The sequence below is a fragment of the Lycorma delicatula genome, chromosome 4 (assembly GCF_047948215.1).
Source record: "Lycorma delicatula isolate Av1 chromosome 4, ASM4794821v1, whole genome shotgun sequence".
NCBI classification, from domain to species: Eukaryota; Metazoa; Arthropoda; class Insecta; order Hemiptera; family Fulgoridae; genus Lycorma; species Lycorma delicatula.
Window position 1 is genome coordinate 34,102,979 of NC_134458.1, and position 17,905 is coordinate 34,120,883.

General features: G+C 30.0%; 1 protein-coding gene across 5 annotated transcripts in view; it reads left to right on the forward strand.

Annotated features, from left to right (window-relative positions):
* The window catches only part of LOC142323248 (mucolipin-3-like), a 97,335-nt gene that overhangs the window by 20,874 nt on the left and 58,556 nt on the right, over positions 1–17,905 (forward strand). For 4 of the 5 annotated variants that reach the window (XR_012756058.1, XM_075362634.1, XM_075362633.1 and 1 more), the window contains exons 4-7: positions 2,192–2,342; positions 4,302–4,489; positions 9,359–9,455; positions 14,307–14,425. Coding sequence is in view for 4 of the 5 variants with exons in the window: in XM_075362634.1 (XP_075218749.1) it covers positions 2,192–2,342; positions 4,302–4,489; positions 9,359–9,455; positions 14,307–14,425 (555 nt within the window). In the remaining variant the exon portion in view is untranslated. The remainder of the gene's footprint in view (positions 1–2,191; positions 2,343–4,301; positions 4,490–9,358; positions 9,456–14,306; positions 14,426–17,905) is intronic. The other variant, XM_075362635.1, reaches the window with a different exon arrangement.

The following is a 17,905-nucleotide window of genomic DNA, read 5'->3' on the forward strand; positions in this document are numbered from 1 at the left end:
CAAGGTAGGAGAGAATTGGTGTTGTAGTGCAGTAAAATATATAGCAGACCACCGTCTATGATCAGGGATGATTTTGGTGTACAGTTGACTTAGAACTGTGAAAAATAGTTGTTCACAATTTCATCCCTTACTTTTCCTTTTTCTTAAAATAAAAACTTCTTTTCAGGAACCTTTTTTTCTATGAAATGATATCACATCATTTGAACTATAATGCCTGTGCCAGATTCCAAAGATCCCTTCTGAGAACCTCTTAAATTTGTATGCTTTTACTTCTCTAATGATTCAAGAAGGAAGATAATAAGTTTTTAAGCAGTATTGTCATCAGTAGTTAGACCTCAATATCTCATGCAACTCCAAAATCAAAACAATTTATTATGTGGAGAAACACTAAACTGCCAAAAAAGACACAAATTCAAGCTACATCAACTCGTGCAATCGTGTTACTGGTAAGTTTTCTTGTTAGATTTGTGAGACAAGGCTTAATGTAAATTGCTGTCTCCTGCAATAAGACCTTGTAGAAAATGCATTTGGTGATTTAGAACAAAAGATGTGGCATGCTTACCAACTGTGTTTTGTTGCTTCATATCAGTGCTCAGCCACATACTACTGCTTAAACCTGACAACTGATGACATTATCTCAACGGATCGTCTCTTTTAGGGCAGATTTAGTGCTAATTGACTTGTATACCTTTTGAAAGAGGCTGTTCTGGCCAGCATTATTTTGACACTGATGATGTCAAGAGAACCCAGTAGAGTTGAAGTCTTAAGCGGCTTCATTCTTTGACAGAGAAAAACAAAAATTGATCCCATTATAAAAATTTCTTTGTAAAGATGAAAACTATGTAAAAAAAACAAAACATATTTGAAATGCATAGCTGATGAGATAAGAATAAATTTTAAAGACTTATCTGAATTATTTATGTTTTAAAAGCATAATAGTACTGCTCTTCAGATAAACCTTATAAGTAAAAGCGTTCCTGAAACACACCTGAAACTTGCTAATAACATGTATATACATATCTACAAGTATCTATTACCAAGATTTTAGTTTTTTTTGGCTCGGGGTCTCAAAATATCAAGAAATATAAAATCGAGAAGTAGCTTTTTAATAACAATCAGATCTGTTATAGCAGTCAGGAAAGTAAAAATAAAGTATAGTGTAATTTTGTATATATTTATTTATTGTATTAATCCGATCAACCCAAGTACAGAATTAATAAAATAAAATAGGATGACACCTTCCTTATTCCATAATCCAAGCAAGAGCACTTTTGTAATTACCTTACATCATCAGTTGCTTATAATTTTTCAAATCTTTCGTTGCAAATTACACATTAAAATTAAATTTTTATTTTTGTTATTAATTTTAATTTTGACTTTCAATTTAATTTTTATTAATGACTTTGTATTTTGTATATATGCAATTTTTAACTTTAATTTTAATTGACAATTTAAAATTTTGAATATAAAAAAAAGTTAGTTTTATTTCTGTTTTGATTTAATTGGAAAAGGATCTTTTAACAATTTAAAATTTTTATTTTAATGTGCAATTTGCAACATAGAATTTTAATGTATAATTTGCAATGAAAGATTTGAAAAATGATACAGCAGCTGATGATGCGAGGTACTCGCAGTGAAAGCATTGTTGCTTGGATTATGGAATAAGGTAGGTGTCATCCTATTTTATTAATTCTGTACTTGGGTTAATCGGATTATAATAATTTGTATCGTGCAGAGGAATATGATTCCCGAAAGGATTGATTTTAGAAAAATTTATTTATATAAATTTATTAAATTTTTTTGCAAATTCAAATAATTCATTAAGACTTTGAACACTGTGTTAATAAAATTAATATTATATGAAATATAAACTATCAAAATACAGTAATTACATAAGTTAAACTTGCTGTATTAATTTCTATTAACCGGTTTTCACAGTATCCAACATTTTTAGGTGGTATTCAATTTTTTATTTATTATATTAAAACATTTTCTTTAGCGATTTGTCATTTTTTCTCAAAATTATATTTTTTATTTTGAAATTTTGAATAAGCATACATGTAATTTTGCTGTCCAGCACTGGAATGTAGTTCACATAATTTTAAATTTATATTTGTATTATTAGTTAATTCTGTAAATTTATCATATTGTTAAGTTATATATTTAATCTTTTTAAAATTTCTTATTACAGTATTCAAATTTATCTAATGCTATCGGCCCATATTCATATACTAGTGAAGATAGCAGAATAGTAGCACCTGTGTTATGTTTCTATCATTATCAAGAGGGAACAATATATGCTTTCAATGAAAGTTTTATTTTTAACAGCGATATCACTGAATGTAAGTCAAAGTATATAAAATAATTTTTTTTAACTTATTAACTTATTCAAAGATCTTTAGCAGGTTTCTTCATTGAAATTGATGTCATGCCGTAGAGGCCGGATAATATAAAAAATGTCAGCCAATAAATAGTTGTAATTTATGAGTGCCAGAAGGATTTTTCCCTGAAGTAGTCTATAGATCATAAATATTTACTGTATATTAAGTAAATGTGAGTATATATTTACTTGTATAGAATAAATTATGTAACTTTTATTTTAAGTTGCTTTCAAGTTTAATAACGGTTAACATTAGAAAAATTCTATAATAGTATTATGAGATTGTGTTAAAATACAATCGTGGTTTCCATGTGTAGGTAGAACCAGATTTTGAAAAATGGTGACTTTCTGGCAAGTTGAAAATTTTGTGCTGAATAAGTTGAAAAAATAAATCATTTTTATGCAACAAAGACCAACCAAATTTAGTAATTTTTTTTTGTAACGATATTACAAGCAAAAAACTTAAATTAGATAACATGAACAGGGTTGAAAAATGTAATAATATAAATTGTAATTGACTCTGTGGACATGGTTATTAGCCAAAGCTCATAAATGCCAACTTCATGTGCAGTGAAACTCACCAGACAACATCTATAATGTATGGGAACCAATTTATTAAATGGGGGTTTTGATATTTTACCTATTTTACACCCTTTCAGTTTATTGGAAGATTTATTCCCTTAGATGTTCAGTGTTTCAGAACCTTTAGCTTTTTGAGGATACAGTTTACAGTGTGAAAATAAAATAAATTCATTAAATTATTTATTATTATATTTTGGATTTTCTTAACGTGCAATGTTTTATATATATGTAAATTTATTCAAATATTCCTATACATTAGATAGATATTTTGATTGAAAAATAATGTTTTAAGTAATTAACAATGATGAAGAAAACACGATGATGATTTATTATTTAATTATATGGTAAACTGGTTAATTTTGTTAAATTAAAACATGTTGCTTTTGCTTGAAATGATTACTTGAAAATTATGAAAGAAAAATTTTTAAAATAGACATCGATAGATTTTTGCATGCTCTATGTTAACCTGTTTGATGGAGTTTTATTATTAAAAAAAACCAACTATACATTACAAAAAGTAAGAAATTAAGAAAAAGAAAAATGATTTTATCAAATTGATAAAATAAAATAAAATTGAGTAATGTTACATCAGTATAATATATTTTAATTGAAACAATTAAGAAAAACATTTTTTATTAATTTCTTTGCTTGTGTTATTATAATTCCATAATGGTGTGTAAAAAATAATTCATTAATTGCAAGGAACTAAAATTGGTAAATATGGACAATAACTATTAAAAAATGGACTGTATTATTGTAGTCTGCAAGAAGTGAAATGCCATGTTCCACTGTGCATCTATAGAAGAAAGATAGAAACAAGACTTGCTCAATACATTTCCTTTTTTTTTTTTACTATAACAGACTCTCTCTGTTTTATTATTCTTTTAAAAATATATGATTCATACTCATCTAGTATGATTAATGAACTTATGATTGGTAGTACCTTCCCTAGATATTAAAATTTAGATCAAAAGCATGTTAAAAATTAATTCTGAAAAATAAAAATAGTGAATTATTATTTTAATGATCCTAATATGTTGATTACTTGGGAAATAAAACTTGAAAAACTGATTCACATAACTGTGAAAAAGAAATTTATTTTAAAATACATAATATTTGATTAAAAAAGTAAGATACATGTCTTTTTACTTATATCAGATACGTTTATTAAATTTTTATGTAATAAAAGCTCAAAGACTTACATGTTTGTATTCCAATATTACAAATCTTGAGATTATCTCTGTAATTGAATTCTTCTAGTTCTATCTCCATATGTATAGGTATAAATTATAGATGATTTATATCATTTGAATTATTTATATCAGAATATTTTTTTCAGCGTGCCTGAATATTTCGATTTCTGAAAATGTATCAAATTTTTCCAGTATTGAATTTTTTCAAAAACACCAATACAATATTAATTTTCCAGCACTGGTAAAAGCAGTACTACGATTTTCATTGAAAACAATTAATTTTAAAGCAGCTGGTCCAATTACGCCACCTGATTGCTTCAAATTTGATATTAAGGTTTGTATTAGCTTATAGCTGCAATACAGTTAGTTATTCTGATACTTGTATTTATTTATTTTGTATTTTTTGTGTATTTACCACAAAGAATGTATCGAATAATCAATGTTTATATATCTGTAAATATTACCGACTTAATTCCATCACTTTCATTGTTTAATAGATGTAAAATATTAGTATTTATGGTAATGTGATTTTTATGCCTTTGCTCATGCGTGTCTGTGTGTGTGTTTGTTTTTTATCTATAGTTGTATAATTTGAAAATTATACAGTATAATTAGCAGGTAAAATTTAATATATTGAAAATAATAAGCAAATTTATACTCTTCTTTTACATTAAAACTATATATTCAGTTTATTATATACTGTTTGTTTTTTACTTCAAAGCATTAAATATATACCTAAAAATGTGTTTACCACTCATAATCAGCACATAATGACACTTAAATAAAAAAAGCTCTGTCTAGGAAGTGATTTATTCCTTCCTCTTTCTTCTAAAATAAAAAAAAGTTCACATTCCCAATGGTAGTATACTGAAGAGGTCAAATAGTCGCTGATCTCCAGGTGGATACTACTCTTGAGTAGGTCATAAGAAATACGATGCATGACATTCTTTGAATTGAGTATTGAATGTCAGGATTTGAAGGAAAAGTATTGGGTTAGACTATGTAAAAATGGAAACAGGTAGGTTAAAGTTTAAATGAAAGAATTAGTGAAGTAAGATAAAGATATGAACAGGATTGTCAACACAAAACTAGACAATAGAAAGATGGAAATAGCATTAATAGTGAATAGTAGAAGGTAGGAAAGTGAGCTCACTGGTGTAATTGACGTAGTGAGATAATATTTTAGTCAGGAGAGATTCAGAACCTAACATACATGTAAGAAATGACGAGAGCTTAATAATAGTGATAGACTGGAATTTAAGGAAGGAAAAATAATTTGGGAATTTAGCCTGTTAAAATTCTTTACAAAATATAAACTGTTAGCAATGAACCCCTTTTTAAAGTCATAAAAAGAAGAATATACGCATTAATGAGACCAGGAGGTATGAGATGGGAGCACCACATAAAACAGTCTGGATGTACTACATAATAGTTAGGTAAGAATTTTGAAATCAAATAATGGATTGTAAAATGGATCCAGAAGCAGATACAGATATACATTTTAATTTAAACATAAAATTTAAATTAAAGAAGAAAGTAATGGGATACGTGTAGATTAGTAAATATAATGATGGAAAGGCAGTTTTGAGTGAGTCTCAAAACAGATTTGCAAGTGACACCAAAAAATAGGTACTTTAGGAAATGGATGGTGTAATGTAAAAAATAAAATAATTGATACTGGAAAAGAGAGTAAAAGTCAGACAGTAAGAAAAAAACATTTAATTTGGCATTTTTTTATTTATGGATAATTATAGGGGATTTAAAGGATAAAGAATGAGAGTGAAAAGAAGTTTTATACGCTTTGAGAAATAATATCGATGGGCAACATAAAGCAGGAAATGAAAACTGGTTGTAAGAAAAATATTTTGATGTAGAAAAAAGTAAATTTCTGGAAAGTTAGATAGCTATTTTATTGCACTAAGAAGAATAAGATAGCTTTTCAAAAAAATGAAACCTAAAGATTGTATCAGAAGTGCATATGTTAAACTATCAGTAGAAAGTAAAGAAAGAACTGATTAAAGACAAATATATACAAGGTGTTTTCAATAAGTAATGAGAATTTTGAAATTTCACGGGTTGTATTAGTTCAATTCTCAGGATTTTTTTGTTGTTATATTGGTAAACATATCTTAAAAGTATCTGTACATGTACAGTTTTAACCATATTGAATGTTTAGTCTGTTATCAGCTGTCAAAAGAATAACACATGTTTTGGTACGATAGGCGATTTTTTTATTTGTATAAATAATGGATCAGAGAATTTGTATTAAATTTTGCTATAAGAATGAAATAAAACGTAGCAATGTTTTAAAAATGTTAAATATTTCTTTTGGGGAGTCTGCTACAAGTAAAGCAAGGGTTTATGAGTGGTATAAGCATTTCCAAGAAGGTCGTGAAGATGACAAGCGCTCCAGCACATCAATAACCTATGAAAACATGGTAAAAGTGAAAGAAATGATTATGAATGATCGCCAAATCACAATCAGAGAAGTCACTGATGATGTTGGGATATCAATTGGCTCATGCCATGAAATTTTTTCAGATGTTTTGGGTATGAAACGTGTAACAGCAAAATTTGTTCCAAAATTATTGAATTTTGAACAAAAACAGCGGCGAATGAAAGTTGCTCAGAGTCAATAAATGAAGTCAACAATGATACAGAACTACTGAAACGTGTCATAACAGGTGATGAAACATTAGTTTACGGATATGATGTTGAAACTAAGCTCAGTCGTCCGTCTCAGTGGAGGCATTCTGGATCACCAAAACCGAAAAAAACTCGACAAGTACGGTCGAATTTGAAGTTTATTCTCACCGTGTTCTTCAATTTTAATGGCATAGTTCATCATGAGTTCTTGCCACAAGGTCAAACGATCAATAAGGAGTATTACCTACAAGTTCAACGCCATTTGTGTGAAGAAATCTGAAAAAAACACTCGGATTTATGGCAAAACAATTCGTGGCTTTTGCACCATGATAATGCACCTGCTCACACTTCATTGCATGTTCGTCAATTTTTAGCCAAAAATAACTCTGTAATTATTCTCCAGCTGCCATATTCACCAGACATGGCCTCATATGACTTTTTTCTATTCCTAAAAATAAAGAGAACCTTAAAGGGCCGTCGTTTTACAAGCATAGATGAGATTAAAGGCAAATAGCTGAAAGAGCTAGACACTATTCCAAAGATCGAGTTCCAGAAATGTTTCGGGGATTGGAATAAGTGCTGGCATAAGTGTATAACATCTAATGGGGACTATTTTGAAGGGGATAACATTAATGTAGACGAATAAATAAAATTCTTTCCAAAAATCAAAAATTCTCATTACTTTTTGAACACACCTCATATACATAAACTAAACTGATAAGAAAGCTGATGATATTTTGGAGGAAGAGAAAGAAATTGATGATAGCACAGGTGATCTTTGCGCTAATATCTGATACCTGATGTCTAATTACCAATATCTGGTTGAGTTTACAAAGATTTAAATAAGATTAGTGAAGTAGTTTGTGATATATCATCAAAAATGTTGGCTACTTAAGTAGATAATAAGGTGAAATAAGATTGAATAACCTTCTCAAGTTACCACGTAAAATGTATGAAGTTAGAGAAATGATCTCAGGTGGACATATTCAGGTTATGTAAAGTTTGGATTGTATTCAGGGATTAACTTACTGCAAAATGAAAGGGTTAAATATATATATTTATATTTTTTTTTCCATTGTTGAACAGCAAAATATACATATACTACATAATACATTTCAAAATTGAAAACAGTTTAGAATAGTAACAAATTATTAAAAGAACATATTTTAATGTAGTTACAGAATTCACTATCAAATGAAGATGTGGGGTATCATGAAAATCAATGTTTGGAAATTAATATGGTAAATTTAACTTATCTAATTACTGTGTTTAGGTGGTTTATATTTCATATAATATTAAATTTTATTAACACAGTGGTCAGTATGTTAATGAATATATGTATATATATCACATTAATTTCCAAGAATCAATTTTTGCAGAAAATAAGATAATATAAATAGATAATATCTTTGATAAAGATAAATACAAAAAAGCATATAAACCAAATAATCACATTGTAAAATATTTAAAAAATAGCAGTAATAAAAATAATAGAAAGGAATATAAAAAATTAAATGCAACAAATGTAATAATATTTATATCTGCAAAATAGATTATTTAAAAAAAGTTTACAGAACATTACACAGCATATAAAAACAAAAAAGGGGTATATCTAATATAGCTAACCATATGTTAGAATACAAACATACTATTACTGATAGTAAGAATAATTTAGAGATTTTATCATCATGTAATAGTGATAAAAAATGGACATTCTCAAAAAATATTGTATTTATAAATATAAAATGATGAACCACCAGATCACATACAAAGATTATGATTTAATTAAAAACATAATAAAATTTACTATCTAATTGTGGCAATAATGACAATAGAACAAAGAAAAATACTACGTTTTAAAGATGACATCATTCCAGTACTGGACAGCAAAATTTGCATATGCATTCATAATAAATTGCAAATTTCAAAACAGAGAACAATCTAAAATAAAATAACAAATTTTTAAAACAATTATATTGTAATGTAATTATAGAATTCTGTATCAATTTAAGATGCAGGATTCCACAAAAACCAATTCTTGGAAATTAATATGGTAAGTTTATGTCCCCTTACTTTCTGTTATCGTTTGAACTCTGTCATTCTAATGTTTGTATTTTATTGAAGTATAAAAATTTAGATATGATGTGTTATTTACTTAAAACTGCACATAATAGTGTTTTTATTTGTATTAGATAAACATTTTTATTACTGCTCAGTATTCTAGTACTACTAACAATATATCCATCTGCATTATAGAAATAGTATCAGTTGAAAATACATGTTTGTATACATATCTATTGTATATGTATATATATTGAAATAACTTAGTTATGTTCTTTTAAGCTAACTACACAGTGTAGTTTGTTAAAGAGATTATGATTTGTTTCTGTGTTTGATTACTCATGAATTATGAATTGTCTATATGTTATCTATCAAAAATGATTATTAAAATACTGTCATAATTTCTTATTTATAAGTACATAATCACTTAATAACAAGTCATTTTGACTTATTTTTTTGTATTTTTATGTAAAAATGTTGTACGATACTGTTGTAGATATTATTTGATAATGAAAATATGGACGGTCAAATGTTGCTTTCATTAGACCTTATACCTATTCGATTGCAGTGTAAAGGAGAGTTGAAATATGTTGGTAAGTTGTAATGTCATTCAATATTTTACTATAAATTAATAAATTTATCAAAATTCATAATTATTTTTACTGCATATAAAATATGATTATATCGGTTCTGTTAGTGGTCTGTAAAAGTGATCATTCAGTGAAGTGAATAAACTATGCTTTTTACTTTAAAGTAAATACTGGTCAAGTAAAGTAAACCCTTGAGACTAAGTGAATAACCTTTTACTAATACTTATAAGTAAACATTTGTAGTTGTCCAAGAATTTGCGAGTAGTTTTCCCATTTTGCTTTTATTTATCCAGTATTCTCTTTACTTATCAAGTAAACACTTATATGATTCGTATCCTGTACATCATCATGTTCAGACACTTTTGTCAATACATGAAATGTTTCTCATGTTTTAATCAATCCAGCACCGTTTGCATGCCAGTCTTTTAGCAAACATCATCTAGTCTAGTGAAGAGACTAATTTCGAAGTATAATTACCAGTAGAGCCATCTGCATCAGAAAGTAGCAGAATGTATTTGGTAAATATTCTTGAAGACAACACTGTTGTTTTAGACCGGTCTATGAGTTCTAAAAGAATTGCTGCCAAAGAAAAAGACATAGAACACTATTCAGAAGGAATATCAGAAAAGTGTGGGGAAGTCAATTACAGTAGAAAAACTAAAAAAAAATTTAAATAACATGAAAACAGATCTTAAAAAGAAAACTGACAAAAATAAAAGTGGGAATAGAGCAGTGAAATTACTAAAATGGGAATCAAACCTCTTTGAGTTATTTGAAATTCAAGAAAATCCTGTATTGGATCAGATACCGGGAACAACCAATGTAGGAATTGAAAATAGGATTCAAGAAGATACCCCAATTCAGCCTACTTACAAAATCATACTACTTACAAAGTCATCAGACGAAAATCATTAAAATCAGGACAGCTTGAAAAGCGTAAAAAGGAGAGACAACATTGGGACACTGATGAAACAGCCGATCTATCAATCACTGATTTTCAACGACTCATTCTCAATGAGCAGCTGAAACTTGCAAGATGCAGATGAAGAGAGAGGAAATAAAAATTAAGGCAGAGGAGACAGAACTGGAACAAGAGAAAATTAAATTACGTCAGCTGCAATCATCTTCAACAGAACGGTGCGAAGTTAATGAAGAGAACAGAGATTTTGATCTCAGCTAATACATATTGTTGAAGTAATCCTTATTTTGTATTTCTGTAAAAGAATTATGTATTTAATTTTGTATTTGTAAGCCAAAATAAAATAAAAGCCTATCACTTCCAAAAACAAATATTAAAAATCCATTTATACTTGCAGGGGCCGCGTGCATATGTGTGTTAACACATGCTCATTCATTCGCGTGCGCACATGCAGGCACACACACCAGTATAAAATAGAAATATCCAGTATAAATGATTAATTTTGTTTTTTCTCTTTATTTATTTTTTTCCTGTTATTTATACTTATTACATTTTTTAAAATGAAGTAAGGAAAAGAGTAACAAATTTATAATAACAATAAATTTTATTAAAGTTTTTAATAAATGATAAATATAAAAAAATGGTAAAATGATAAGGAGTTTATTCCAAATCAATTTTCCAACAACAAAGCCATGATTTCATTTCTTCTTGCCTGCCCTCTGAGATGAATTCCATCCTCTACAATTTCTTCTGGTCCTTCATTTTCATCCTCTTCCCTTTCATAATTGATATTTTCTTCTAACTCACAATATTCGTCATTTAAATGTTTCGCAACATGGTGTAAAACAGAACATGCCACAAATACTTTTGGAATTTTTCCCAATTTTACACAAACAAGATTCGCCAATATCGGGAACCGTTTCTTAAGTTGACCAAGAATTCGTTCAATAACAACTCTTTCTTTAGAATGTTATTTATTGAACACTTCTTCCTGCCTGTTTCCAGCTGGTTTAAAAGGTGTTATTAACCATGGGGCAATTCCATGCCCACTCTCTCCCAAAAGGCATACCGTATCATTAAATTTAGCCATGGTTTGGCAAACACTGCTCCGTCTCCAAATGCGACTGTCATGGGAGCTACCCGGCCAAAAAGCATCAACGCTAGTGATTTTTTCAGTGGAATCACATGTTACCTGAACGTTGATGCTGGGATACTTCTTACGGTTTATATAAAAATCTCCGTAGTGTGCTGGTTTATTCATTTCTAAGTACGTGCAATCCACAGCACGTATTACGCTCGGCATTTTAAAGCGAGAACTCCATTTTCTCTTGGCTTCATTTAACTCATGAGCATTCTGTTGAAAGTTAATCCACTCAGATGCCTTTTAATTTATTTTGTTCAGAACGTAATCGAAAGTTTTGCATACTGTAGAACGGTGAATCCCGAAGTCTTCACTGACACTGTTTTGAAATCCAGGGTCTGATAAGTGCCGCAAAGTTACTTCCATCTTCTGTTGCGATGACAGAGCACCTCTTCGCTTTTCATTACTTTCTTCCAAAAAAGCATTCGTCAAAAATTCAACTGATTCTTTTGTAAAAGGAATTAGTTCTTCATATCTTCTTCAACTCAATGTTCGTCTTTCTTTGTAAGTTTTTGGTTGACGAATGTTGGCAAAGGCAGCCATACCAAGTATAAAATTTAAATGAAAGTTTGATAAGGTTACTAAATATCTACCTTGAAATTCTACCAGTAAATACTTGAATACTCTTTCGAACGTAGGATTTTATTCACTCGTTTTAAGTAAAGTCTGACCGGAATCAGTAATTGCATGTAGTTACAAGTAAACGCTTGATAAGTAAAGGTTATTCACTTCCCTGTTTTACAAGTAAAGAGAATACTTGTCAAGTATTTGGTTTACCGTTGTTTATTCACAGAACTGCAAGTAAACACTTGTATAATTGCAAGTTAAAGTAAATACTGGTTTTTATTCACATCACTAATTATTTCAATTTGATTGATATTTTTTAACATTGAATAAATTTTTTTATCTCAGTTTATATATAATGCATGAATAGGAAGAATAAATGTAGTTAATGCACTTTGAGGTAAATTTTTAACAAAGTTTAATTTGTTGTGAATACAAGGGCTATTCAGAAAGTAAGGAACGTTTCCACCTGATGCCGCCAGGCGCACGCCAATCGTGTATATATTGGTGTGCTCGTGCTCAGTACCTCAGTCAGCATCCAGCTGTGACAATGGGAACATCTCCGCACTGCCCATTTCTTTTATATACAAATTTGAAATGTGTGCTGCAATCGAAAATCCCGCCAGTTGTGAGGTGCGGTCTGTGATTTTTTGTTGCCAAAAAACTTAAAACCAATAGAAATTCATCGGGAACTGTGTGAAGTGTACGGGAACAACGTAATGAGTGAAAGTTCTGTCAGGAAGTGGTGCATTCAGTTTAAAAATGGCCAAACAAACATTCACGATAAAGAGAAGAGTGGACGTCCGAGCATTGTGACTGACGATCTGATCTCCAAAGTTGACAAAAAGATTCGTGAAAACCACTGTTTCACAATAACTGAGCTTTCTCTATGTTTCCCACAAGTTTCACGGACTTTATTGTTTGAAATTGTTTCACAGAAGCTAGGCTACCACAAATTTTGTGCAAGATGGGTGCGTCACTGAGTGGTTGAGATCACAGGCGGCAGAATTCTATGACAGGAATTTCAAAACTTGTCTACCGCTATAAGTGCCTGAATTTGTATGGTGATTATGTTGAAAAGTAGTATTTTAGTCCCTCTTTCACATGTATATAATAAAAAGTTTTTCTTGTACTTGGTTTTTTTAAATTCCAAAACATTCCTTACTTTCTGAATAGCCCTTGTATAATTGATAAAAAAAAAGTATTAGCATAGATATGAAAGAATGTTATATACTTTTAAACATTTCATATTTTGCCAAACTAATGTTGACAATAGTTTTGATTTAATTTTTAATAAATATCTCTCTCTCTCTCTCTCTCTCTCTCTCTCTCTCTGTGTGTGTGTGTGTGTGTGTATGTTGTGTGTGTGTGTGTGTGTGTGTGTGTATGTTGTGTGTGTGTGTGTGTATGTGTTTGTCTGTAAATAATATTTTTGTTTGGCTATCAAATAAGTATATATTTACTGAAGGTATAATATTTATATTTGGACATAATGTAATATGGTTTACAATAAAGGTGTAGTTATTTTGATTCTGAATATTAATGAAAATTACATTTCCTTGAAACATTTCTAATTTCTCATAAATAATTTTACACAGTGTGTAATTTACTTTGTAAGCTGAGGTGACATTTCCATCAGATTTTTGAATTACTGCCAATTTATTGATCTCTGCTTTTTTAACCCTTGTGAATTTGTCATCAAGTTGCATGTCTCAACAAAAAATAGTCTTTTTGGACATGGTAAGCAAAGATTTTAATTAAAATGTTATTCTTTTTCTTGTGTAATCTTTGCTAAAAAGAATAGTCTCTTATTCTTAAAATAACATTATTCATCTTTATCAAACGAACAACAGGATTGTTTTTTTGTAACTTAACACTTTGGCTTACAAGAAAGATCCTTACTATACTTCTATTTATGTTTCCATTGTTTATAAGTTACTGAAGCATTTAAAAGATCTTCCTACCAATTTATTTAAAGTAAACTAAGGATTTCCTTTTACAGAAACCATATTACTCTGGTTATGAATTTTTAAATAATGCTAATTAAAAACCCTGAATTTTTCTCTGTCCTGTTAATGGTTTTATTTAGTTGTGGATGATAATTAATATGTTATGTCTGACCTTATTATTTGCTATTAAAATTTACTTATTTTGTTTCTTGATATCTTATAAAACTATATTCTGCAAAAACATCAGTTTGTGAAAATCTAGAATTTTCTTACTGTTGTAGATGATGGTAGATTAGACTACATATTGAGCACTATTCTTAACCTTCTAGTTATTATAATATGTGGTGTATCTTTCATACTTTGCAGTAGAGCCATTATTAAAGCGCAACAACTGAAGATGGTGAGCATAACTTTACTGTTATTAATTACCTCTAAAATACGTGTTTGAATTATTTATTATTTATGTTAATGCTATGTTTGTATTCAGTGGTTATTTATATTCTTCTTTATTAATACATTTATGGTACAGTAATATTTTTATTATTTGATAACATAGTGTGTTTGTATTCTGATTTTTAATAGTATTTTATCTAATGCAGATAGATTCGCAGTATTAATTTTTTGTTAAATTGTCTGTTAATAAAAATTGGTGATTGTCTGGAATGAGTATATCCTATCACACCCTATTGGTTAAAAATATTTTTAAACTCACTTATATTTCTATGATCCTTCCCTAGTTAACTTAAAAAAAAAAAATTTAATTTTAAAACAAAAAAGTAACTTTCTTCTGACTACAAGCAGAGCATATTACATAGTTTCTTAACTAACAGTGTTATACAGGGTGATTCAAAGAAATGAGAAATTTAAAAAATTAAATACCGTTAATGAAAAATTTTTGTAGAAATTGAATTTTATTTCATGTAATTGTACAAATGTTGCCATTTTAGGATACATACATTTTAGTTTATTATTTAAAGATTATATCTTGCAGGTGACCTCATCTTCTACGTAAACACTCACTAAGTCTCTTAGTTATATTGATCGTGGTTTGACGTAACATCTCAACTGGAATTTCAGCAATTGCTTCTCGGATCTTTGCCTTCAGTTCTTCCGTTGTAGCAGGTCTACTGTGGAACACTTTGCTTTTAAGGTAGCCCCACAAAAAGTAATCGCAAGCTGAGAGATCAGGCGATCTGGGAGGCCATCTAATGTCACCATTTCTTGAAATGACACGTTGTCCAAGCAATCGGTGTACAGCTGCCATCTATATTCGTTCAGTATGTGACATTGCTCCGTCTTGTTGAAACCAGGCTGTGTTAAGAATCGGTGGAAATCTCGGCTACGTAACGAGCCGACGTCACTGTAATCACAAGACCGTTGTCATCCTCAAAAAAATAAGGGCCTATAACACCATAAGATGACATAGCACACCAAACGGTTACTTTCTGGTTGTCCAACGGACGCTGGTGTAGCTGCGTAGGATTTTCTTGTGCCCAGTATCTGAAATGTTGCTTGTTCCACTGAGGTGGAAATGCGCTTCGTCTGACATCCACAGTTCGTGAACATTTATCTTCTGAAGCATTACATTACAGAATTGTGCTCGCACAACTGCATCGTTCGGTTTCAGTTCCTGGACAATCTGCAACTTGTATGGATGGTATTGCAAAGTCCTTCACTAACATTCTTCGAACGCTTGAACTATGCTATTGTAAAGATGCTGAGAGAGACGGATGGACCGATGTGGACTTCTTGTGACAGCATCTTGTAAAGCTTGAACATTCTGTGGTGTACGGACGGTTCGCTCACGGCCTGGAGGTTTCTTTTTCATTGCTGAACCGGTTTCCTCAAAATTAGATATCTATGTTTTAATTGCATGCGCTGGTGGAACACGGTCGTACTGTCCCAGATTAAAATGACGGCGAAATTCTCTACGCGCTCCCTCCACACTGTCATTGTTTTTGTAAAACGCTTTTATAGCAAATGCACGTTGCACACCACTCCAAGGATCCATGACAACTAAATGGCAGGTTTGGTTAGAGAGGCTGGCGCCACTTATCAAGTGGTACCAATCGCCCACGGCTACCAACACAACTTTCAAAATTTCCCGTTTGTTTGAATCACTCTGTATTAGTTTAATGGTTTATCCTATCTGTACAAGTCTTTTTTGTGATTATGGCGCATGAAAAACATCCAGAGTGTCAAAGGTTGGTTAAAGTTGCTTTTTCTGATAGTAATGATGTTCATGATAGTGCTATTCTGCCACCAAATACATTTAAAAAAATTTTCATTGGATAGTTACTTCCTTCTCAGAATTATCCTTCATATCCTGATTGCTTCTTTTGTGTATTAGAACAATATGGAGACAGATTATATTCTTGTATCACATTTTTCTTAATCAGAGTTTGCCTTTCTTCATCTTTTATTCATATAGTGTCATCTGATTCTTGTACTGATTATCAATAACTATCCTTTTTCTTAAAATTGTAAATATTCTACTCCATATTATATTATCAAATGCCATTTAGATCATTTTATTCTTCTTAAGCCGGTTTTCTGGAATTAATAATAGTGAGGCAATTCTGGCTTCATTACCCAACTTTCATATAATTTGTCTTCATCTGTAAATTATCTTAAACATAAGAAATTATTCTGATAATATGGTGGAATTCTTCTCACATGTATCTATTTCTACTTTCTTTGGAAAAGTACACAGTTACACTTTTTTTTAAAACTTGAGTTTTATCAATTTTGCAGAATAATGTATAAAGCTTACCAAGTCCTGTTTCTCACAGCATAACAATTCAGATGGTATGTCATTCATTCTTACTACTTTATTTTATTTAAGTCTTTCAGAGCTCTATCGAATTCAAATCAAATAGTAGCGTCTCCTCTGAAATCACCAATTTCTTTTTCTTCCTTCAGTACTTTTAGATAATTTTTATCCTCTACATCTGTGTTTCTCAATCTTTCAGTATTTGCAACCCAATTTTCAATCATCATTTTCATCGTGCCCCCTTATACAATAATAATGTATTTTTACGCTAAAGCTACCCTTCAATCTTAATCACAAATCTTAAAAATTACCAAAAATAAGTAAATTTATTGATATTTGGCAACACCAATCTGCTGCGTTGACAAAACCTGAATTGATGCCTCTTACTTTGTCTTACTTCCAGCATATCAGACATTCTCACAGCTTCACAAGAAGTTCCAATTTGTCTCGAACATTCAGGAACATCTGTGCATACGTGTATAAATTCTCCACCTCGTTCAATTCCAGCCAGTCTCAGTCGAGTCGATCCTATCACTGTCGAATGTATTGTGAATGTGTGTATTGTAATTTGCATGTTAATTACAATTCACGGCAGTAAATTTATACAGAACCTGGATAAATTTTTAAGTGTGCGTAAACGAGCATTAGACAATATTAAAGCATCAGCAAGTACACAAACTAGTTGGTTCCAAAATTAAAATCATGAAAATATTCTCAAGAATACTTAAATTTTGGGTTTACCAGTACTGAAGTAAATGAAGACGGAAGGGCCCTGTGTGTCATTTTCACAAAAACATTGGTAGCAGACAGCATAAAAACTAAGAAATTTAAACGACATTTGAAAACCCTTCATAGTAAGTATGTTAACAAACCCCAAAAATTCTTCTAAAATCTTATGAAAAGCAATTATAATTTTTAAAAAACCTTTATGAGTGAAAAAGCTTTACTTGCCTCTTACAAAGTTTCACATAAAATAGCCAGATGTAAAAAGCCTTACACTACTGGTGAAGGAAGAGCTTATTTTGTAAGCTGCAATTAAGATTGTAAAAACTTTGTTTGGAGATAATTTTACCAAACAACTGCAGTCCATACCTCTATCAAATGATA